Here is a 23,624-nt window from a genome sequence, read left to right as displayed (position 1 = left end):
TCTGTACAGGAGGAGGAACATCTGTACAGGAGGAGAAACATCTGTACAGGAGGAAGAACATCTGTACAGGAGGAAGAACATCTGTACAGGAGGAGGAACATCTGTACAGGAGGAGGAACATCTGTAACGGAGGAGGAACATCTGCAGAGCATCAGATGGAAGCTCACAGCGAGACGACTGACTGTAATAACTGATGTGACGCTGCTGGTGGTGGAGCTGCTGAAATGCTTCATTATATGCTGTTTACGAGATGTGTGTGTGTGTGTGTGTGTGTGTGTGTGCGTGCGTGCGTGCGTGCGTGCGTACGTGCGTGCGTGCGTGCGTGCATGCGTGCGTGCGTGTGTGTGTGCTTTGTGATACACACACATGAAGGCAGCAACAGACACAGCAACAGAATCAAACTGAAAAAGTTCTGCTGCTTAATAAATATATTTACTGGCTCTGAAATCCATCTGTCTGTGGTGCTTTTGTCCGTTTGATATGTCTCCATCTCCACTGATTATCTGTCTATTGATGTATGTCTATGTCTCTACTGATGTGTCTCTGATGTCTCCACAGATGTATGTCTGTATCAACTGATATATGACTATATGTCAGCTGCTCCATCTCTACTGATATTTGTCTATGTCTATATTGATATTTCTTTCTCTGTCTCTTTTTTATCTCTGTATCGAATGTTATGTGTGTATGTGTATGTTTTTTTATATGCAATACTCACAAAAAGTTCAGGATCTTTGTCTTTTGGGTGGCATGTGTGGAAAAGTTGCTGCTTCACTGATATTATATGAAGAAAGTTGAGCATTTCAGTAGAAGCATCAGTGGTGATTTCTTCATCTCAAACACTTTATTGGACCAAAATCCAGACATGTCCGGGTCTCAGTAACCGGTCCTGTGACCTCCAGCATCAAGTCCAGCTTGACGACGTCTCCTGCTGTCCATCAGTGGACTTACTGTCTGCTGAGGCCTGAAGGGCCCTCAGCGCACTGAGGTTCTGGTCCAGCTGAGGTACCAGCTGATTCAGAACCTTTCTGTGGATCCAGGTCTGGATAAAGTTCAGGTCTCTCCATCTGAGGTCCTCCAGTCTGATGATGCCTCCTCCGTGCTGCCGCAGTACGGAGGCCTGTTGCTCATGCAGGGCTCGGTGGCTGGATGGACGATGGTGATCAGGTGCTCTGGGCTGGTCCCTGCACCACTCACTCCTCCACCGCACAGACCAGTTTCAATGGTCCTGGACTTCAGTCTCATTCATCACCCGGTTCATCAGCATGTGGGCAGACAGCAAAGTCCACTTCTCTGTCCTTCTGGGCCTCTTATAGTCTCTCAGGATCTCTGTCTCTCTGGACTCGTCCAGTCTCTCTGGTTCTCTGTCTCTCTGGACTCTCTTCCAGTCTCTGTGGTTCTCTGTCTCTTGGGCTCGTCCAGTCCCTGGACTCTTGGTCCTGCTGGTCAGCTGTTCGGTGTGTTCTTGGAGCTTAAATGTTGTTTTTTGTCATTTCTGTCCACATGTGAAACATTCAGGTCAGAAGTGAAAGTAAACGAGTCTCTCCTCATTTTCTGAAAGCGTCTCTCTTCAGAGATGCAGCTGCAATCAGAAAAGTTTATTTCCACCAGAAGATGGAGGCAGAACCCTTCAAGGGACCACTGCAAGCCAGCGACTCCCGAGCAAACTCATCTTCTCTGCTTTTACTCATAAGGTTGAGTTGCTCTCTTTAGATGAGATGAATGTTTCCTGTGCTGTGTGTGTGTGTGTGTGTGTGTGTGTGTGTGTGTGTGTGTGTGTGTGTGTGTGTGTGTGTGTGTGCGTGCGCACGTCGCTCCACCTGCTCTGAAAGGAGCTGCTGTGGCTTTAAGGCTTTCAGGCATCCTGCTCACTTCACTGTGGTGAACCGACTGGAGGAGAGAGAGGCCGACACACTGAGCAGATCTGAGCCCGGAGCAGGTAAGATCACCTCACATCGATCCAGGAGTCCACTTTACATTTAACTACACCCTGCACGCCACCATTAATGCCTCAGAAACTCTTCTGCTGCTTGATTTTTTTCTTCAGTTACATGTCCAAAACATCTGTGTTTTTTAATGCACATTTATCACTCTTCAAAAAGTAAAGCTTTGTAAGAAAACTTAGTGAGGCTGGAAAGTGATCTAATGAACTTTAACTTGTGAGTGTGGGAGTAGGAACCTGTCTGCACCATCGCTCTCTCTCCAGACTAGATGCAGAGACAGGCTCGAGCAGTCAACCGTGGGCTTTTACCCTCCGTGTCTTTTCTTTGTTAGATATAAATAAACCTGTCTTCACCAGCAGCAGCTTCGATACGCAAGTGTGATTTCTATTTATTGTCTTACTTCGCAGAAAATAGTACAGGAGACTTTTCGAAAGGTTAAATTAGTCCGAGTGCGTCTGACACCATGAGACATAATGAGCAGTGCTGTGCGAGGGACTCAGAATAACTGCTTTATTTCAGCTGCTGGTTTAAAAATGCAGTGAAGTTACAAAAACTGCTTTTGTACACATAGGTGGCTTATTGTAGCACTGAGCTCTGGGTCAGTCTGTGACTCACTGATTCACTCAGTGAGTTTAACTGAACTGACATCGGTCAGTGGGAGGTGGAGGGTGTTGGTAGAGAGAGCAGTCTCAGCAGAGATGTCCAGACTTCCTGTCCCCAGACTCTTCCTCCAGCTCTTCCTGGAGGATCCCAAGGCGTTCCCAGGCCAGCCGAGAGACATAGTCTCTCCAGCGTGTCCTGGTCTTCCCCGGGGTCTCCTCCCAGTGGGACATGCCCGGAACACCTCCCCAGGGAGGCGTCCAGGAGGCATCCTGAAGACGAGCCCGAGCCTCCTCATCTGGCTCCTCTCGATGTGGAGGAGTAGCGGCTCTGCTCCGAGCTCCTCCCTGACGATGGAGCTCCTTCTCCTGTCTCTAAGGGAGTCCAGCCACCCTACGGAGGAAGCTCATTTCAGCCGCTTGTATCCAGGATCTTGTCCTTTCGGTCGTGACCCAAAGTTCATGACCATAGATGAGGGTGGGAACCTAGACTGACCGGTAAATCGAGAACTTTGCCTTTCGGCTCAGCTCCTTCTCCACCACGACGGACCGATACGATCACTGCAGCCGCTGCACCGATCCTCCTGTCAGTCTCACCTCCTTCCGTCCCCCACTGTGAACAAGACCCCAAGATACTTAAACTCCTCCACTTGGGCCAGAGTCTCTCCGCCGACCCGGAGAGGGCAGGCGTCCTTCATCTGGTCGAGGACCATGGCCTTGGATTTGAAGGTACTGATCTTCATCCCCATCACTTCACCATGGCTGCAAACTGCCCCAGTGCATGATGGTCCAGGTTCCATGAAGCGAATTGGACAACATCAACTGCAAAAAACAGAGATGAAGTCCTCATCCTTCACCATTCCTCAGTTTCAGCCAATATTCTGTGTTAACATACACTGCGTTGATAAACCAGACAGTGATGGTGGTATAAATCTGCCCCCAGCCGCAGCCAACAAATGCTGCTGGTTGGTTTAATTTGATTTCATTCCTTTATATCTTTAATCATTGATTAGTGGAATCTCTACTATAATCCACCTCCTTTCGGCTCCAAGCTGTTTTTCTGCTCTTTCATTGAAGTTTATAGAAAATGAAGCACATAAATTGTTAGTTTATTATCATTTCATATCAAAATTTCCTTTTTTCTGTTTTTGAGTTGTGGGGGCGGAGCCAAACATCATCAATATACTCACTGTGCTATGGAGCATGCGGAGCACACATTGAAATTTGGAAGAGTCCGAAAATCATGAGTAGCTCTTGAAACACCTGCACCCTTTGACCTCTCAGTGGAAGCGATGCTCAGGGTCTGGATTCTGATCTGAAGCGGCGAGCCCAGAATGCAAGGAAACACTACTGCGTCCAGCCTCGACACAGAGCTCCGACCACCTGAGACTCGCTTTAACGCCAGGTGGATGGGGGGCCTGAGACTGAGAGTCGAGATGCTCAAATCGAAGAAGAATGCCTCGGGCTCGTGTTTGAGCTGGAGAGGCTCCGCTGCTGAAACGGACCACCGTCCACCAGGAGCAATCAGTAAAAACATGAAATGTTACAGAGGATTCAACTCATGATGAAAATGCAGAATTATGACTTTGAACTCATCTACACACCAAAGAAAACACCTGATAACTTGTGGTGTCCGCTCATGACGCCCACAAGGGGCACAGTGAGAGCAGCAGAGCAGGATGTTCAATGTCACCTGAACACGGCGTTTTCTGCACTTCCTGTTTCAGACAACAAAACCAGAGCTGATGAAACAGCAAAAGACTCAGAACTAGAGTGTGTTATTGAGAACATGACACATAGTCGGCCTGTAGGTTCCTGCAGTTCTACCGCAGTAGAGGAGAACTGGGTGTGGTTGGTTGGGGGAATGTTGCTGAAGCAGCTCAGAACTGTCATTCATGCAGCACACGGTCCATGAAGGTGTCAAGAAGTGCAAAAGCAGGTCAAGGGGCACAGTTTTCTGACCTGGAATCAACAAAGACATAGAGAAAATGGTAAGCAGATGGGAGACATGCCAGAAACACAGGGACACGAAACCAAAGAGCTGGTGGTGCGAGCTGAACTGCCAACAGCACCATGAGAAGGCTGGAGCTGACTGATTTCATCCTGAAGGAAAAGACTCACTGATTACTACTCAGTTGTCAATGAAATGGCACTGCTCTCAGATACATCTTCACATGAGCCACAGAGCCTCACCACTGAGTGTGGACTGCCTGCTCAACTGCTGATGAATCAAAAACTACGCACCACATTGCCCAGCGTCATGAAACTAAATAAATGTCCAAAGCTCAGACATTACAAGGTGAAGCAGAGGTTATTCTGTGGTAGGACAGCTGTTTAGCTTCCACTGCTGCCAACCATAAAGCATTCAGGATGAGAATCCTGATGGCTGGAGGACAAAAGCTCCTGTCCTTCAAGATGTGGCTCCATGTTTTACTGTGAGCACATTTTCAGATAAGTGAAATGTTTATGTGTTGACTAGTGTGGTTCAGCATGTCAAGTATGTTGAGTAGGCCTTATGTACTCTCCAGGAATATGCTGACTGTTTTACCAGGTACTTCACAGAAAGGGGGATGTGATGATCACCCCAGGGTGTCAGTAGTGGTGGAAAATAACAGTTGGAGTTTGGCTTTCAGCTAAAAACCAAGAAGGGTGAGCATTAATAAATTATAGGTTAATTCCAGCATAACCAGCAACATTGCTCCTCATTGGAAACAGTGGCTGTGGATGGGGCTAATAATTAGCTACCAGAGAGACAATTAGCTTTCCAGTTTCAGTAACTGGAACTGAGAAAGACAACAGGAATCAGTTTCCAGCATGCTACTGGGACATATCATGAGATAACTGTTGTATCTTCTCTTCACAGAACCTTTTCTTTCATCATGAATGCAGACAAACATCCTGAATTTTTGTCCTCGGAGGGAGACAGGATGGGTGAGTGGACATCTCCCCTCAGTCACAACACCACCGCAGTCTTAGCTCTTCAACACCCATGTTCTGGAACACAGGGCCTCGCGTCCTTCACGCCACTGTATCCTGTTCAGGGTCGTAGGGTGGTGGAACCAGTCCCAGCTAACTGTGGTTGAGGACAGGTACACCTGGACAGGTGAGGACAGGTGTGGACAGGTGAAGACAGGTACACCAGGTACATCTGGACAGGTAAGGACAGATTAGGAAAGGTACACCAGTTATACCTGGACAGGTGAGAATAGGTTCACCATTACAGGTGAGGACAGGTGCTAGTATATCGGTTGCCAGTCAATCAATCAATCAGTTTATTTTTGTATAGCCCAGTATCACAACAACAGCTGCCTCAGAGGCTTCAAGATGTTACATTGGTTGGTAAAAATAAGAACAGCGAATAAGCATAATGTTAATATGTCAAGTTTACAGTAATGAGACAAAACGAAGCATCCACCACCTTAGACCCTCACATCCGGCAAGAAAAAACTCCAAAAACCCAGTGGGAAAAGAAATCTTGGGGAGAACACAGTATGGAGGGATCCCTCTCCCAGGGACGGACAGCTTTGGCAACAGCTAGCATGAGACAATAAGAAGTCCATTGCTATAGATATTCTTTGGAATTTTATCACTGAGCTCTTTTGAAATTCTCCCTTTGGACAGTTTTGCTGAGTTGTTGCTCTACCTTTCTGTGTGTTTCCCTACACAAAACACGTCTGCAGCATGCAGGACACCAGCCCTCGAGGACCAGAGTGTAGCAGCCTTTTTATAGAGGGTTAGAAAGGAAACTCTGCAGCAAAGGAAGCTGGTCATAATGTTTGGTATTACCCCTGAGAAGGCAGAGTGTGGCAGACCAGAGGCCTCACTGCTCAAACATTGTGTAGAATTCATAGAAAATGAGTCTGTGCGCCCACAAGCTGAAAATGGTGTTTGGCAAAAAACAATCAGATTTTTAAAACCTTCATCCGCACATCTGCTCACACCTTTCTCTTTAGAAATCACAGTCCGTCTGAAGGTTACAGGTAGATTCACCTCATGACCCGATCATGACACGAACACTTTCTACCATGAATGGTCAACGCACAGGACCCAGGACACAGGACCCCAGGAATATTTTGGTATATAAAAACTGCTGATTGGTGGCAGATATCTGGAGGTCTCAGTTTTGGTGGGGATCTCAGCAGAGACTGCAAAAGTCCAGTTGTATATGTTTATTCAATGTATAGCAGAAGTCTTTAAACAGAGACTTGGTGGGTTACAAGGAGCTTCCTGGACCAGTGTGTCCCTGGCACTGTGGTCCCGGGCCCGGCTGTCCAGAACACAGTGCGCAGAAAGTATGATGAAAGTATGATAGTTTTCCTGTAGCAGCAAAGAGTTGTGTTTTTTTCAATAGTGAAACAAAAAGTGAAACTATTTTTTTTGTTTGGTTTCCAGACGTTAGTGCAGATTCTGCAGATGTGAAGTCACACGAGGAGGAAGAAGAGAAGGAGGCAAACGAAATCAAGGACATTGAAGAAGATGCACGTATGTACACACACACACACACACACACACTGATTACAATGCATTTTAATGATTGGACCTCCCTTTGCGTTGCTCCGACTCCTTTGATCACGCTTGCAGGATGTAGGTATCGTGTATTCTTGAATCTTTCTAAAGACATTCAGAGAAAACGTCTGGAGAGGACTGCTGCATTTTTTAAGGTTGAAATTGAACCTAATAATGCGCCTCGAAGAGGCAAAAAAAACCTCGATAGATGCCACTGAAGAATCAGATCATGAGTGTGACGATAATCCAGCAGCTGCTGTTCCAGACCTTCACCACGGAAGCAGTTTCACAGGAGTTCCTCTCCAGCCTCTTGCGAGTTTCTCACTTTGAACTCTCTTTTCTGATGCATATTTCATTATTTCCGATTCAGCTTCTGCTGTGTAGCAGCAGTTTGCCATCGCACAGTGACATCTCACGGTTCAGATAGTATCGACCGCCGTGTTGGAGTTCTGAGTGGAGGGAAACGTGCCTATAACTCTACACTCGCTGTTTCGATTCCCGCTGTGGGTTCCTGGGTGACGTTCTGATCCCTTATCAGGAAGAACATCCAAGGTTGTTCTAGGTCAAACCTGAAGAACACGAGATCCTGGAAGGGATCAACTAAAACACGCCACCGCCAGCAGCACTGGCACAAATATGGAGATTTCTGTCCAGCTCTGCTGGTCCCAGGGTTCATACCCTTCTAGAAGCACTGATCGAAGACCTGCCCTCAGAGAAAAACCTACCCAGAGAAAGCCATCAGTAACATCTGCTTCTTGGAGCAGCTGCACCCCGTGCAGTGTTTCTCTGATGGAAGATAAGCGCTGGTGATCGTATCTGTGGCGGTGGCTGAAAATCTGTGGTCTTCTGCTGGAAACGAGACGCTTCTATGGGTTTCTGCAGCCTGCCTGAGATTGATTTTGACATCGTGAGAAGTTTCTTCATTATACTGCACTGCGACTGCTGATAGGAGATAAACCTGCTAATGACCGACAAAAACGTCACGGCCTCCTTTTATTTAAAGACCGTACGTCAAGGCGGTCGCCTGATTCACCCTGTCAGTCTGGATAAGCTCACCCAGACCTTTATCTTCATGCTCACGAGCTCACGAACCATCCGCCAAACAATCATCTCAGTCAGGAACAGATTAATTCTCTTTTTAAGAAGAGCATGTTAATCTATTTTTTTTTTTTTTTTTTGGTTCAACAAAACAAATTACACTCAATATGTCAGCCTTAATTCATGCTGTCTACTTATTTCTGCTGAAGAGTACTTTATTCTTGTCAGAGGGTGGTCTGGTTGTGAGAGGATGACTGACTAAATGCTTTTCAGTTGCGTGAAACAAATTTTAAGAAGTTACGTAATCAAATCACTCCAATAAACAGGGAGAACAAAGTCAACAGATCTGTGAGGAATGTCATTTATTGGAGCTACTGATCAAAATTGGTCGTCAAAGCAGAAAAATGCACAACTCCCCTCGACTCACCTTGGCTGTTTTCCATTCCAATAACCTCGCCGTGGGTGGAGTCGTCATAACGAGGCGACCTGAGGTCATTTGTCCTGCGACACATCGCGAGTGGCTCCGCCTCGCTCCACCAGGAGTGTCTCCACCTTGTTGCTCCACAGGGTCGATTTCTGAGCATCCATCACTGGTCCTGCTCCTTCTTGTTGAGATTGTGATTTAAACAGTGGAGCTGGTGGTGAATTTCTTCATCATTCTTCTGTTTCAGCCAACATTCTGAGTGTTGCCTTACAGTGGGTTTATAAACCGGATAGTAATGGACGGTATAAGATCCTCCCCCAGCGGCAGGAGCCATCAAACGGCTGGTTGGTTCAATTCTGGACAAACCCCGAACAAATGCCACTATCTGAGAGCCAGAAGGAACCCACTGACAGACCGCGCTTAGCCTGCAAACCTCATGTTTGACACCCTTTTCTGTGGCTTGCTCATTTGTACTCTTTCACTTTTGTATTTCACTCACTTGTCAGGTTATTTTTATGAACCTTTCTTGCCGTCGTTCGTCTCGACCCTGCAGAGTCAACTGAACCTTTATTAATAGTTCTCCAACCTGAAGCCCTTCCTAACCTTAGCCGAAGTGAGAGATGACTCTATGCAGTAATGGTGGTCGTCCTGAAGCCTCCGCTGTGCGTCGGATGCTCAGACTGCGGTTTGCTGCTCTGAGCCCCCCCCCCCCCCCCCCCCCCCCGGCGCTGTAGTGGGCCCCTCAGAGCTCTGCACATGCGAAGTTTCCATAGCACCTCTGAGCGCTCTCCACAGTGCAAGGCGCTGCTCTTCAACTCATCACCAATCACCACCGACACCACAGTGTGGTTTCAGGATGGAGCTGAGCGAGCTCGAACGCCGGCTCGGGCTCGGCGCCGCGGTAGGTGAGAAGTCCTGTGCAGACAAGGCATCAGGACTGTGCACGTCAACAGCTGTGGTGTCGAAACAGACGCACAAGTTGACCAGATCCTGTTCAGTATCGAGCTCAAAGGAACAACGACGATTCAGCAGAAATACCCAAAGATTACACAGACGTCACAGCAAGACCGACAGCACAGACAGTACGAACATTAAACGATTGAAAGTCATGACGACAACATGCAAAACAAAGATCGCTTAAGATGTTTTCTGGATAGTTCTGGATGATTACATATTCTATAATCAGGATGTTAGGAGGAGGAAGATGCTCTAGAATCTGAACAGATCATGCAGACAGATGCAGAAGGAGATGCTGACATTAAAGGTAAAATGGACGATTTTCTCGAAAAAGTCGAAGCCAAACGTCTGTTACTCGCTTTTTGAAAACGCGCACGCGCCAGACCGTCCTACCTGCTCTGCTGCTCCGACGAGCCGCTTGACGGCGTGACGCAAGCATTTCTTCAGCGTGATGGACATGTCGGAGGACCAATAGTTGACGCTCGCATCACGGCATTCATTGGCTAAAACATCGTCCATTATACCTTTAAGTTCAGTGTACTGAGAGAGACAGCAGCTCTGGAACTCTTCCCCTGATTTCAACTATGACCAGAGTGTAACTAGGTAGAACCAGCTCAAGTCACCAGAGAGTTAACGCCCAAAGCAGTGAGAAAGAATTGATTACGAAAGTCAGAGGTTGTTTTTTTTTCTCGCTCTCTCTGCGGCGCCTCTCTCCTGTCCTGGTTCTACTTTCTGTGCGTTGAGAGGAAATGCCTTCTCCTTATCTCCAGCACACATCTTCTCAATCTGTCGGTAGCAGGCTGCCTCGCCTCAGATTAAGCTCCTCGCTCTGCTAATAGCACACTAAATGTAGACATGAGGAAGAGTGACAGTGGAGCCTCCTCAGGCCCGTCACCTGAAGTGACCATGTCCTATCACTGTGTGTGTGTGTGTGTGTGTGTGTGTGTGTGTGTGTGTGTGTGTGTCTACCTGGTTCAGGTGTGATAAAGACGGAGGACGTGGAGGACGAAGGTGTAGGCGGGGACAGCGAGGAGGACGGATTGGACGAGGACAGAACGGAGGAGGGCAATGAGGAGGGGGAGGAGGAGGAGGAGGAGGAGCCCCAGGACCTGTCCCTGATGGACTACGCCCGCTACGACGGCGCCGCCCTGCAGGACCAACAGGAAGCCGCGGCTGACGGAGCCGACGCCCCTCGACTGCAGGGGGCGGGGAAACTCAGCTGCGACGTGTGTGGACTGAACTGCATCAGCGTCAACGTGCTGCTGGTGCACAAGCGCAGCCACACGGGTGAGCAACACACACAATACACAAGACACAGCACAGTCCTACACAACACACTGCCACACTACACACCATACGCAACCTGTCCTGACCTTATTTCTTCTTTTTACTAACCCGTGACTCCATTGTCGTGATTTCTACCTGATCCGGTGTTGTGTTGTACAGGAGTTTAATCTGTAGCAGTGTAATGTGTAGTGGTGTGTTGTGTGTCCAGTGCAGTTTGCTGATGAGCAGTAGCCACGCCCCCTTCAGGTTGCAAATAAAAAGTAGCCACGCCTCCTTCAGGTCACTGATGAGCAGTAGCCACGCCCCCTTCAGGTTGCTGATGAGCAGTAGCCACGCCCCCTTCAGGTGGCTGATGAGCAGTAGCCACGCCCCCTTCAGGTTGCTGATGAGCAGTAGCCACGCCCCCTTCAGGTTGCTGATGAGCAGTAGCCACGCCCCCTTCAGGTTGCTGATGAGCAGTAGCCACGCCCCCTTCAGGTGGCTGATGAGCAGTAGCCACGCCCCCTTCAGGTTGCTGATGAGCAGTAGCCACGCCCCCTTCAGGTTGCTGATGAGCAGTAGCCACGCCCCCTTCAGGTTGCTGATGAGCAGTAGCCACGCCCCCTTCAGGTTGCTGATGAGCAGTTCCCACGCCTCCTCCAGGTTTCCATACTGGACGCCATGTCGGCCATCGCCCTGAGCTGAGTGATTCAGACCTGTTGGTCGGTTTCTGAAGTGTTCCTCTTTCAGAGATGGTGCACGATGTCTTTTCTGCAACTCACTGGCAGACTGCAACCGCAAAACAGCTCAAGACATGAAAAAAGAGGAATTTGCTTTTGAAGAACGTGTAGAGGTGGAAAAAAAATCAATCAGCCAAACTGTATTTATACTTCAGGCTTTTACTACTTCGTGTGAAATTTGATAGAGTAAAGCATCGACAAGGAGTGATCAGTAAAATTTAGAGAAGTGGTTGTAAGTTTATTAAAGAGGACAGAATGACTTAAGGACCAGAAGGACCAGAAGGGCCAGAAGGGCCAGAATGGAGCGAAGCGACTGGACATAGTGCTGCCTCACATCTTTAAAGTTGACCAGACTGGCATTATTAAAGGTCAGTGCCCTGATGACGGTGTGAGGAGGCTTCTTAATATTGATCAAGTATCACAGTTCCAAGTACTCCACCCTGATGCTTTCCACGGGGTCAGGTGGTCGTATTTACACTGCGCTCTGGAACAGCCTGGCCGAGGGGGTGGTTTCACACATTAGGTCTGGATTCTGTACCATACTCCATCTGCAGCTGGCGTGACCAGTGGACTGAGGCCCATCAGGGTTTCCCTCCACTGCGGTAAAGGGCAGGGTGCCCCCCTCAGCCTTTAGCTTCTTATCGGCACTGAGCCTTGGGTGCAGGCAGTGAGGCCGAGTGCTTTGGAGAGAGCAAATTACACTGTATGCTGATGATGTTTTGATGTTTTTGTCTTGTCCTGAAAACAACTATTCCATATCTGACTAAATTATTCTTTTTATCTGGAAACTTTCAAGGCTACAAAGTCAACCTAGGAGAATACTGGGATCTGAGATCAGATCCGATCATGGCAGAGCTCTTTTCACTGGTCCCCCTCTGGTTTCACCTACTGTATAACATCTAACCCCCGATGCACACTGGATGCGGTCCGGCTGCGGAGCCTCTGCAGAGCTCCGGTCTCTTTCCGCAAAGATCCTATTTTTCCGCATGCCGGAGCCCTACCGCGTCAATTCAGACGGAAGCAAGTCGGGTGCCCGGAAGGAAACGCAACACGTGTTCCAAAATAAGTGACTTCAAAATAAAATCTGTGTTGTGTTTTTGCCTTAATATTCTATTTTTTTACTTCTTCTGGTAGAATACAGAACAAACAACGTCATGTAGTCATTATACACTTTAGAAGAATGAACGGTTTTGTACTTCGCCACTGCTATAAAGTCAAATGACACCAAAATGGCTCAAAACAGCTCTGTGACCGGAGCAGCTCCGTGTTGCCAGATTGGGCGGGTTTCTGCCAAATCAAGCTTCTTTTCTGAACACGTCGGACGGGTCGATGAAATGATTATGTGTTCATGACGTGTTTGTTATTATGAAAATACAGTTTTAACGTGCATTTTCAACCGAGATGGCGGTTTGGGCTGCTTTCTGTTGAGGAAAATGGGTTTCAAATTGTTTAAGGGGGATAACGACAGATCTGGCAACCTTCTTCAGTGGACTGCGGAGACACCGCAGGCGGTGTGAATCACAGTGCTGTGGTATACCGGACCGGAGCCGGACCGGAGCCGTTCCGGAGCCGGACCACATCCAGTGTGCATGAGGGGTCACTTTCCTCCTGCTCCAGGCCCTGACCTCTGTCCTGGCTGGGCAGAATCGGCCTTATAGAAATGGGCATTCTATTGGGAGACCTGTTACTGGTCCTTCTCCTTTCAGCAGTTACAGCAGCCTACACAAGAGTGTGTTCTCCAGATATCTACAAATCAGACACTTTATTGTGAAAGTACAGCCTCACCCGTGTGAGTACTGAGGAAGCTCTGCCCCAAACTAAAATCTGAACTAAAGAACACTGAGGGAGTTCGAATTAAAACAGCTCCTGGAATAAAGAGAAACTGAGTGATCGGAGTACAGTCCACTTCTACTGTCCCATAAATTCACAATGGAGAATCTCACCAGGTTACACATTAACACAGTCGGCTATTTACTCCCAGATTTCCTTCCTGGTTTTTGTTGCAGCAGCCAGTGTCGCTTTAGTCCTGATGATGTTTGAATTCTTCATATGTCTGGAGAATCACTGTCTGCTCCTCCATGGTGAAGGAAGCTGCTCTGCAGGGTTTGCGTATGATTGGTCAGATGCTGCAGACTCCGCGCCCTTTGTGCATGTGCACCATGGGAAAAGCCTGGGCTGCGTTGCTGAGCTGGTTGGTGTGTTGTCCTGCAGGCGAGCGGCCGTTCCACTGCAGTCAGTGTGGAGCTTCTTTCACTCAGAAGGGAAATCTGCTGCGACACATCAAACTGCACTCAGGAGAGAAACCCTTCAAATGCCCCATGTGCAGCTACGCCTGCCGACGCAGAGACGCCCTGAGTGGACACCTGCGCACACACTCCGGTACCAGCACACACACACACACACACACACACACACACACACACACACACACACACACACACACACACACACACACACACACACACACACTTCCAGTAACGCCCTCTCACTCAGTTCCACTCATTTCTCACTTCACTCATCCCTGTCTGGAAACGGACTCACTGTTTCACTGTGACCTACATGAAACCTCAGCCGACCTGAAACCTGAATGTGTAAGCCATACTTCTCGCACCAGTATCTTCGACAAAGCAAAAGCCTTCAGAAAGCAGAGAAAACCCAGTTTCATGGCAGAATCCTCAGGACTGACGGTGGAACAGAAGCTTCTAGTGTGAAAACACTCATTAATACTGAAGAGCTGACAGATACTGAAAGGAAGACCTCTCCACAGCCCTCAAATCAAACTCCAGTCACCCTGAACACATTTACTCAGGAGAACATGCATTTGTGGGATGAGCAGCAGAGCTGAGTATGTGTCATATTTCCTCTGTGAATGTCAGACTGCTTTCTTTTAGCTGCTGACTCTGGTTCAGTGCTGAAAATGTCAACATTGAACTGCTCCACAGAACAAAACAAAACACTGCTGGTGTGTTAGTCCTGCCTGATGGTTCCGGTGTGGAGAAATCACACTCAGGATCACATTTCTCTGCAGTCTGAGACCAAACTGCTCACAACAGCACCCACCCACTGAGAGACGCCTGTCAAACGGACAGCCAGTTTCACCCGGTAGAAAAGGGGGAAGGAGACAGTTCTAGCAAGGATGATGATGATGATGATGATGACGATGATGATGACGATGATGGTGATGGTGATGATGATGATGGCGGTGATGGTGATGATGGTGTTAATGATAGTGGTGATGATGGTTTTGGTGATGGTGGTGATGACGATGGTGGTGATGATGATGATGATGATGATGATGATGATGATGGTGATGACGATGATGATGACGATGATGGTGACGATGATGGTGATGATGGTGATGATGGTGATGATGGTGTTAATGATAGTGGTGATGATGGTTTTGGTGATGGTGGTGATGACGATGGTGGTGATGATGATGATGATGGTGATGATGATGATGATGGTGATGATGATGATGATGATGATGATGATGATGACGATGATGATGACGATGATGGTGATGGTGATGATGATGATGGTGGTGATGATGATGATGGTGTTAATGATAGTGGTGATGATGGTTTTGGTGATGGTGGTGATGACGATGGTGATGATGATGATGATGGTGATGATGATGATGATGATGGTGGTGGTGATGATGACGATGGTGGTGATGATGATGATGATGGTGATGATGATGATGATGATGGTGGTGGTGATGATGATGATGGTGGTGGTGATGACGATGGTGGTGATGATGATGATGATGGTGATGATGATGATGATGATGATGGCGGTGGTGATGATGATGATGTTATGGTGATGGTAGTGGTGATTGATGGCGATGGTGGTGATAGTGGTGTAGGGCCCGCTCAGAGGTACATGAAATCCGTTTTATTTTTTCCCAAATTCCGTTTTTTCCGTTTTAATATTTCTGAATTTGGTATTTAGCTTTTTATGCTCATTTTGACCATAGAAAAGGTGTCTGGTAAGTGGAAATGAATAAATGTCCACAATTTAATAGGATATAACAGTCCATTTAATGTTTAAAGTGCTGCAACAAAGAAACACTTTTCAATTAGTCGCATGCGTCTTTGCGAGTCCAGTCCACGGTACGTTGACAGTATTTACAAAAAAGCTTTTCCCCTGAGGCATAAAAGTCCGTGTTCTGTTCTGCTCAGTATTTAGCGCTTAGCGTGGAGTTTCGTAACTTTTTGAATGTGTGAGAGGGGAGGGAGCAGCTCGCTTGGACATCGTGTTGTTGCGTCGCGTCTCGTTGCGGCTGGAACGCGCGTTCATGTTTGTTTTCAATTGTATTTTGACGCAAAATCGCGGAAAGCATTTGGCGTTGTGAACGCAGCTTTAGCATGTTAGCAGCGCTGTGGAAGTGACGTACACGTTGCAGCAGCTCGGGCGGTCCCCCCGGCATGTTTGCTTTGCACTATAAGGTTCCATTTTCTCCCGAAAACTGAATTTCAGACCAGATTAGGACGAATTCCGCAATATTCCGCATTTTATTCCAATTCCGTTTTTATTGGTCATTTCCGCGATTCCGTCCGCAATTCCGTTAACACGGATTTCATATGGCTCTACCTGCTCTTCCTCACCACTCCATCTCTGCCCAGGAGACATTTTCAACTCTTTTTTGTACATCTGCTTCTTCTGATTCAGGCTTTTTTTTACTGGCTACCCAAAATGCATTGTGCTCCATGTCTAGTCCTCTGACTACAGCTGCTGGAAAGTCACTTGGAAAATGAACCGAAGTCAAGGGTATCAAGGAGAACAAAGTTCATTTATATGATCTGGATCAGAGTTCAGGGAATCTTTCACACACAAACCACATGAAGCGGACTTCTGATGTTTGGAAAGTCCCTGAGCTGGACTCTGGTCCAGATCAATCAGGACTCTATTTAAGTCCCTGAGCTGGACTCTGGTCCGGATCAAACAGGACTCTGTTTAAGTCCCTGAGCTGGACTCTGGTCCAGATCAATCAGGACTCTGTTTAAGTCCCTGAGGTGGACTCTGGTCCAGATCAATCAGGACTCTATTTAAGTCCCTGAGCTGGACTCTGGTCCAGATCAATCAGGACTCTGTTTAAGTCCCTGAGCTGGACTCTGGTCCAGATCAATCAGGACTCTATTTAAGTCCCTGAGGTGGACTCTGGTCCAGATCAATCAGGACTCTATTTAAGTCCCTGAGCTGGACTCTGGTCCAGATCAATCAGGACTCTATTTAAGTCCCTGAGCTGGACTCTGGTCCAGATCAATCAGGACTCTATTTAAGTCCCTGAGCTGGACTCTGGTCCGGATCAAACAGGGCTGCTGTGAAAGCGCTTCTGGTTCAGTGACACACAGGACCAGATGAGGAGAAAGTAGAATAATGACCGAATTCTGATTGATTGAGTGATTTGGATTTGCGATGTTTCATGTTTGTGGATGTCTGTGTCGGTATGTCGAGGAAAGCATCTGTTTGTCCAGGCTCATCTTCAACTGCATGTATTCTTTCCGTGATTATAATGTCATTTAAAGTTAATTTATGAAGTTATTACCAGTTGTTGATGATTATTTGTCTCCTGGAAGTGTTTGGGAGAAGAGGTGTTTGGTTGGTCGATGTGTTTGTCAACTTTCTCTCCAGATAAAACCAGATCAACTAAATATTGGGGAAAAAAAAGAAGTGTTTGGCACAGAACCAAAGATAAATTAACATTATGGCACACAAACATCATCATGGTCTGGATGCTGTGAGATGATTGTGTTGCTAAACTGATCGTCTCCTTGCAGTTGAGAAGCCCTTCAAGTGTAACCACTGCAACCGCAGCTACAAGCAGCGCAGCTCCCTGGAAGAACACCGAGACCGCTGCCACGTCTACATCCAGAACAAGTGTCCCAGCGAGAGAGGTGAGCCAGGGCCAGGCCCCGGGAGCTCCCGGCACAGCCCGAGACCCACAACCACCAGTCACCATGTTAACCAGCGACCAGCCGTTATCACCGCTAACCAGCAACCAGCAACCAGCCACTATCACCGGTAATGGTAATGTAATGGTGATGGTAAAGGAGAAGGAAACAGCCAGAAAACCGAGGGGGGGGGTGGGGGGGGGGGGGGGGCTCCAATGGAAAAACCTTGGTTGAAAAAAACTTTTCCAGACTGAAATAAAACTGGAGCAAAATTACCTGAAAGACTTTAAAATCTATACCAAACAGGCTTTAAATACAAATATGAAAAATATACTTAATTTGCTTTAATGTTTATTATTTTTATTTAAGAATTAGCAGTATTATTAAGATTAAAGGGGCTGTATCATGCTTTTTTAGCTAGTCCAAGCCCTAGAAATGGCATTAACATGGTCATAGTTTATTTTTGGCTGAAAGGAAAAGTCATTTTGTGTGAAATAAAAGATTTTCTGGGGCTAATTCTGAAACCCGGAAGAGAAAACGCTCTGTTTCACTGAAATCCCGCCTCTCCCCCTGTGGACTTTGACTGACAGCGTACTTCAACCAATCAGCACTTCGTTAGCGTCTCTAAGGGCTAGCTTTAGCTCTTTAGCTCGAGCTTCTCTACACGGAAATACACGCGAAAACGTCTTTTCCTGTTAGAAACTCACCAAGCGCAGACCCTCCAGACCCTTCAGACCCTCCAGACCCTTCAGACCCTTCAGACCCTTCAGACCCTTCAGACCCTCCAGACCCTTCAGACCCTCCAGACCCTCCAGACCCTTCAGACCCTTCAGACCCTCCAGACCCTCCAGACCCTTCAGACCCTTCAGACCCTTCAGACCCTCCAGACCCTCCAGACCCTCCAGACCCTTCAGACCCTTCAGACCCTTCAGACCCTCCAGACCCTCCAGACCCTTCAGACCCTTCAGACCCTCCAGACCCTCCAGACCCTCCAGACCCTTCAGACCCTTCAGACCCTTCAGACTCTTGCTCTTGCTTGACTGTTGCTTTCAGGTGATGGTTAAAGTTTATCTCCGTAATCAGAGTTAGAAAAAAGTAGCAACGCTGATTTCCGAGGGCCTGCGGGGGGGGGGCTCAGGGGAGCCATCTTCTCCGTGTGACGTTAATGTGGGAAAGCAGAGCGTTTTCACGGTGCGGGAGGGGCTGCCTCTCTGAGCAGCACACACAGGAGGAAAGCTCAAACATGCAGGCACGAAGGAAAAAAAACGCTTTGGGGGTGTTTTTGGTGAGTACATAGCCATATAACAAGGTTAAAACATACAAAAAGTGAATTTTGCATGATACAGCCCCTTTAAATAAAATAAAACTAAATTAAAACACCATGAAAATGTGTTAAAACTGACCTAAAAACACAAACAGAAGTGTTTTGGGCGGCAGTGCTGCAGTGTGAAGTCCTGCAGGGACCCCAGACAAGGTTCACGGCCCTCGTGTCGGTGCAGGCTGCTGGAAAACCTCCGCTCAGCAGGCGACAAGCTGCCTTTCTACCAGATCCTGTTTCCACGGCCGGGCGGCGCGAGGCCCGTCATGACAGCTAAATAGGTTACGGCTGCTGTGGTGGCGGCGCAGAGACACCGGCGGAGGGGAAGTCATGTAGGCCAGGCGCCAACTGACGACACAACACCTTCGACACCTCATGAAAAACTGCCGGGCAGTTCCTCAGTTGCGACACACACACGACGCCCCGCCTCTGTGGTCGCCGTGCGCCGTGCGTTAATGCCGACGGCGCCGCTGCGGTGAGGAAGTACATCCTCCTCCTGTGGCCTCCGCTCCTGCCCCGGCGAGGGAAGTGAGGTCAACGGAGGTCCCGCTGCCGTCTGCGCGCCTCCACCAGCTTCACCCCCCCACCCCCACCCACCTGCTCTCTCTGCCCCGCAGCCGATGACGGACACCCCACCCGGACCCACATGGGCCCCGAGCGGGCGCTGCTGCTGGACAGGCTGGCCAGCAACGTGGCCAAGCGCAAGAGCTCCATGCCGCAGAAGTTCACCGGTAAGAGCGACGGGGGGGGGGGGTGGGCGCTCGCTCAACGTGAAACACAAACAGACCTGTAGACCTTAACATGCTGCTTTACCACGGGGTTGGTTGGTTTGTTTGTTTCATCTTCTGCTCTCACTCTTGATTTTGTTTGCGTTTTTGCGAGTTTAGATTTTTTGGCATTAAAGTTCAGGCATGTTTCCATTTATAAACAGGCAGAACTGATAGAATTTCCCCTGGTCAAACTCAGCCTCTTTCTTGAAAAGAGATGAACAAGAACATGAAGCAGCCTGGTGAAACGTAGCTCAGACCAAGGAATCCGATGAATTCTGGGAGCAGCTCATTTTCCTGCCGCTTGCATCAAACTGCATCAACATCTGGAGGCAGTGCAAATCCAGATGTGCCGAATTAAAGTGTCACAGTGACTTCGAGCTTTAATCTGCTGCTTTCTTATTGAGTTGTCTTCTTGCTGAGTGTCGAAGCTTCACTTCAACTCAGCTTCATTTCTATGGAACCAAAAACAAGATTCATCTGAGGACACCAGAGAAAACACCGTTCCACAGCAGGGGAGGCGGAGGACAGAAGAACACATCAGGAAAAAAGACATGTTAACAAGGAGCGTGAGAGAGTGAAGTTCCTTCAGCAGTCTAAAAGCCGATTCATCGTCCAACAGGAAGAAGAACAGAGTTCACTTCCTGATATCAGCCAGCAGCAGAAACAACTTTATTTCACTCTATCGTCAGAGGCCACGCCCCTCAGTCAGAGGCCACGCCTCTAATCCTTATGCCACGCCCCCTCCCTACACACACACGTGTCCTGATGTTTGGATGGTCCAGTGAGAGGGTGAGACCGTGGAGGAGAGAGCAGAGGAAAGAGGAGGAGGATCCAGTCCAGTTTGTGAACCGGCAGCAAGCGGAAGTGAACAGGAAAAATCCGACCAATCACACGAGAGTAGCCGAACCCCCCAGTAGAAGAGAGTTCATTCAGGACGAGGGCCACAGGTGGAGAAGTCTGTTAGAATGACCCCCGTCTCCGGGTGGACCTGCTGGAGGGTCAGCAGGCCTCAAACCGACAGCAGCTCCTCCAGAACCGGGCCTGAAGCAGCGCTGACTGGAAGCTTCACCCAGGAGAAAACTGCAGCGTGCACGCTATGATTCGAATCTGCCTGAGCTCTGTGTGTGTGTGTGTGTGTGTGTGTGTGTGTGTTTCCTGGATTCAAACTCAGCTAATCTGACTGGTTTCAGTAAACGGTCACACACTCTTGGAGCAGCTCGCAGAGCGAGAGGAGAGCCTCCTCCAGCGTCGCTCTCTGATCTGAGATCTTTCAGTATGACACCGCAGGGGAACGGGGAGCCAGCGGTGCGACCGCAGAGCAGACGGGAGGCGAGAAACGTGAGCAGGTGTTTCTGAGCGCTGCAGCTGCATGGAGGCCGCTTCCTCTCAGCCCCACCTGTCCTTTCATGCCTCCACCCGCCGGCATGTGAAGCCGCTCGCTGTGCCGTCGGCCTCCCAGGGTTCCCTCTGCCTGCCGCACGCCGGAGCGCCGCCCGCTGATCCGGCTGACTGGCTTCCTGCATGAGCAGAGCGTGGCGTCCTGCCCTGAACGCCATGGCGCCGCGCTCAGCCCTTCAGTGAGGACGGAGAGCGTTTCCAGCCGCAGAGTGTGTTCACCGCAGAGCCAGCAGATCACAGCAAAGACACCAGAAACCGAAACCCGCCAGAGACCCGATCCGTCACGACGGCCCAAAACAGAAAATACCTTCAGCCAGGTCGAGGAGGGTCGCTCACTGCAGCACAGCATCTCTGATCAAGGCTGGGTCACAGCTGGATCACTTCAGGATCCAGTCCGAACAGCTGGATCACTTCAGGATCCAGTCCGAACAGCTGGATCTGGATCACTTAGGGATCCAGTCCAAACATCTGGATCTAGGTCACTTCAGGGTCCAGGGAGAACGTCTGCTGTTTCCAGAGCGTTCCAGGTCCGTGGCGGTGATGCTGCGGTTGGATGAAGTGTTACTGAAGCATGGCGTAGTGGTCGGTACTCCCGCAGCTCAATGAGCGAACCCTGGTTTGACTCCAGGCTTCGTGCCGTTCTGCTGAGAGTTTGCATGTTCTCCCTCTGCATGCAGCCTGACGTGGAGCGTCCTCCGTCAGGTTTTAAAGCCGTGTTTGTGTTTCTGTGTTCAGGTGATAACGGCGTCTGTCTGGACCTGAGCTTTAATCACCGAAACGACCTCAAAGACGCCCCCCCCGGACTCCCCGTCCCCGGACGGGATCGAGCCGCCCCCCAACCTCGGGCCTTACCCCATCCAGCTGACCCACGGCGACCTCGCCGCCATGAGCTTCGCCAACGGCCACGGGACGGCGGCGCCCCCGCCTGGCGCGGCCCGCCGGCCCCCGGGCCCGGACGGCCCCGGGCCCCCCCGGCCCGTCCTGTACAGCCTGGGGCACCTGCTCAACCACCCGCAGCCCCTCCCCCCGCCGCCCCTGGAGGCGCTGCGGGCCATGCGGGCGGAGGGCGAGGCCGGGCCGGCGCCGGGCGCCGTGTACCCCTGCGGCCACTGCCGGGTGGTGTTCCTGGACTACGTCATGTTCACCATCCACATGGGCTGCCACGGCTTCCGAGACCCGCTGGAGTGCAACGTGTGCGGCCACCGCAGCCGCGACCGCTACGAGTTCTCCTCCCACATAGTCCGCGGCGAGCACCGCCTCGAACTGAAGTAGGCCATGCCCACCGCCACGGACAGCCCTCACACACACACACACACACACACACACACACTCAGGAACACAACACACATGGATAAATAATACACATGCATGCAAACCACGCACACACACATCACACAGAACACACACATATCCCTCATACACACCATGCAGTCACACCCGCCACATGCGCATATACATACCATGCATGCACACAGACCACGCACACACATTAACACCCAGCATGCATACACACACACACCATGCATGCACCACACACATGCACCATGCCCACACACACATCACATACACACGCACGCACACACACACACACACACACACACACACACACACACACACACACACACACACACACACACACACACACACACACACACACACACACACACACACACACACGCACAGCAAAAGAAAGAAGTGACTCATTCCAAGAAAGCTCAACATGTGTGAACCTCTGGGTTCATCTTTAAGTCTTGACTGTTCCAGCGGGTCTGCTCCACTCCATTTATGTTAAACATGCCAGAAGACAACGCCTGGCCACGCCTCTGGCGCCCCCCTGAGGGGGCTCGGACCCCAGGTTGGGAGTTACTGTTCTGGAGTTTGCATTAATTGTGCATCTGCTGTTGTTGTTTTACTTTTTTAAATATCTATTGAATAAGGTCGGCCTTCATCTGTCACGTCTGAAGCTGCAGGCTGCACACAGCTCCTCTGATAAACACCAAAAAAAAAAAAAAAAAATCCATCATGCTGAAGGTCACGAGTCTCTTTTTAGGCTGTGGTTTCACAGCATGCATCAGTCTGCACCATGAACTTTTCCTCTCTCAGTCTCCAGAGCTGAGCAGTGCACGAGGCGGGAAACGTGCACAGAGACGCTCCTCTGGTGTTTCGGGGCTGAAGACAGTCTAACTTCACGATGGAGGCTGACGGGATGCAGGTGTGCAGGGAATCAGGACCGTTTAATCCAGGATCTGCCTTCACTGAAGGGTCCATCTGCTGGACAGATGTTGTACTGCAGGAACGTTTCCCGCCTCTGGAGCTCTGAATCCAAACAGCTTTAATTAAACTGAAGACGATGAAAAAAGAACTGAAGTCCAGTCTGAGTCCGTCCTGTAGTGTCTCTCAACCCTGTATTGTCCTCCATCCTGTACTGCCCCCCCCCCCCCCCCCCCCCCCCATGGACTCTTCGCTGATTTAACAGATATCAGGCGAAAGCTTTTGAAGCAGTGGCTTTCTAGGAGATGACATTATTCTGAAATAGTAATAAATTTGTGTGTGTGTGTGTGTGTGTATGTGTGCGTGGGTGTGTGTGTGTGTGTGTGTGTCCTGCCCCAGTGGAGTGTGTTTCCTCCTCCCAGCTGCAGTCTCTCTATCAGCCGTCTCCATCAGCAGCACTTCCCTTTTTCTCGGCGTGGCCTGCAGAGAAGCGACACGTCTTGTCGTCTAACTGTCATCGCTTCTTCACCTCCTCTGTCACGCTAAACAGCCCAGTCATC

The 23,624-nt window shown here is 49.4% G+C and overlaps 1 protein-coding gene across 1 annotated transcript; it reads left to right on the top strand.

Moving 5' to 3' along the window:
• The first annotated feature begins 1,842 nt into the window (after positions 1-1,842).
• On the top strand, positions 1,843-22,925 carry LOC115390308 (DNA-binding protein Ikaros-like). The gene is given in 9 exon segments (XM_030094114.1): positions 1,843-1,939; positions 5,406-5,473; positions 6,935-7,024; positions 10,446-10,754; positions 13,685-13,852; positions 17,254-17,370; positions 19,303-19,416; positions 21,589-21,643; positions 21,645-22,925. Coding segments are annotated over 8 exon segments (1,386 nt in total). The 5' UTR covers positions 1,843-1,939; positions 5,406-5,421; the 3' UTR covers positions 22,126-22,925.
• Positions 22,926-23,624: the final 699 nt, after the last annotated feature.

Source organism: Salarias fasciatus, chromosome 6 (genome assembly GCF_902148845.1).
Source record: "Salarias fasciatus chromosome 6, fSalaFa1.1, whole genome shotgun sequence".
NCBI lineage: Eukaryota > Metazoa > Chordata > Actinopteri > Blenniiformes > Blenniidae > Salarias > Salarias fasciatus.
Note: the sequence above shows the minus strand (reverse complement) of the source record. Positions and strands in the feature narration are given on the sequence as shown.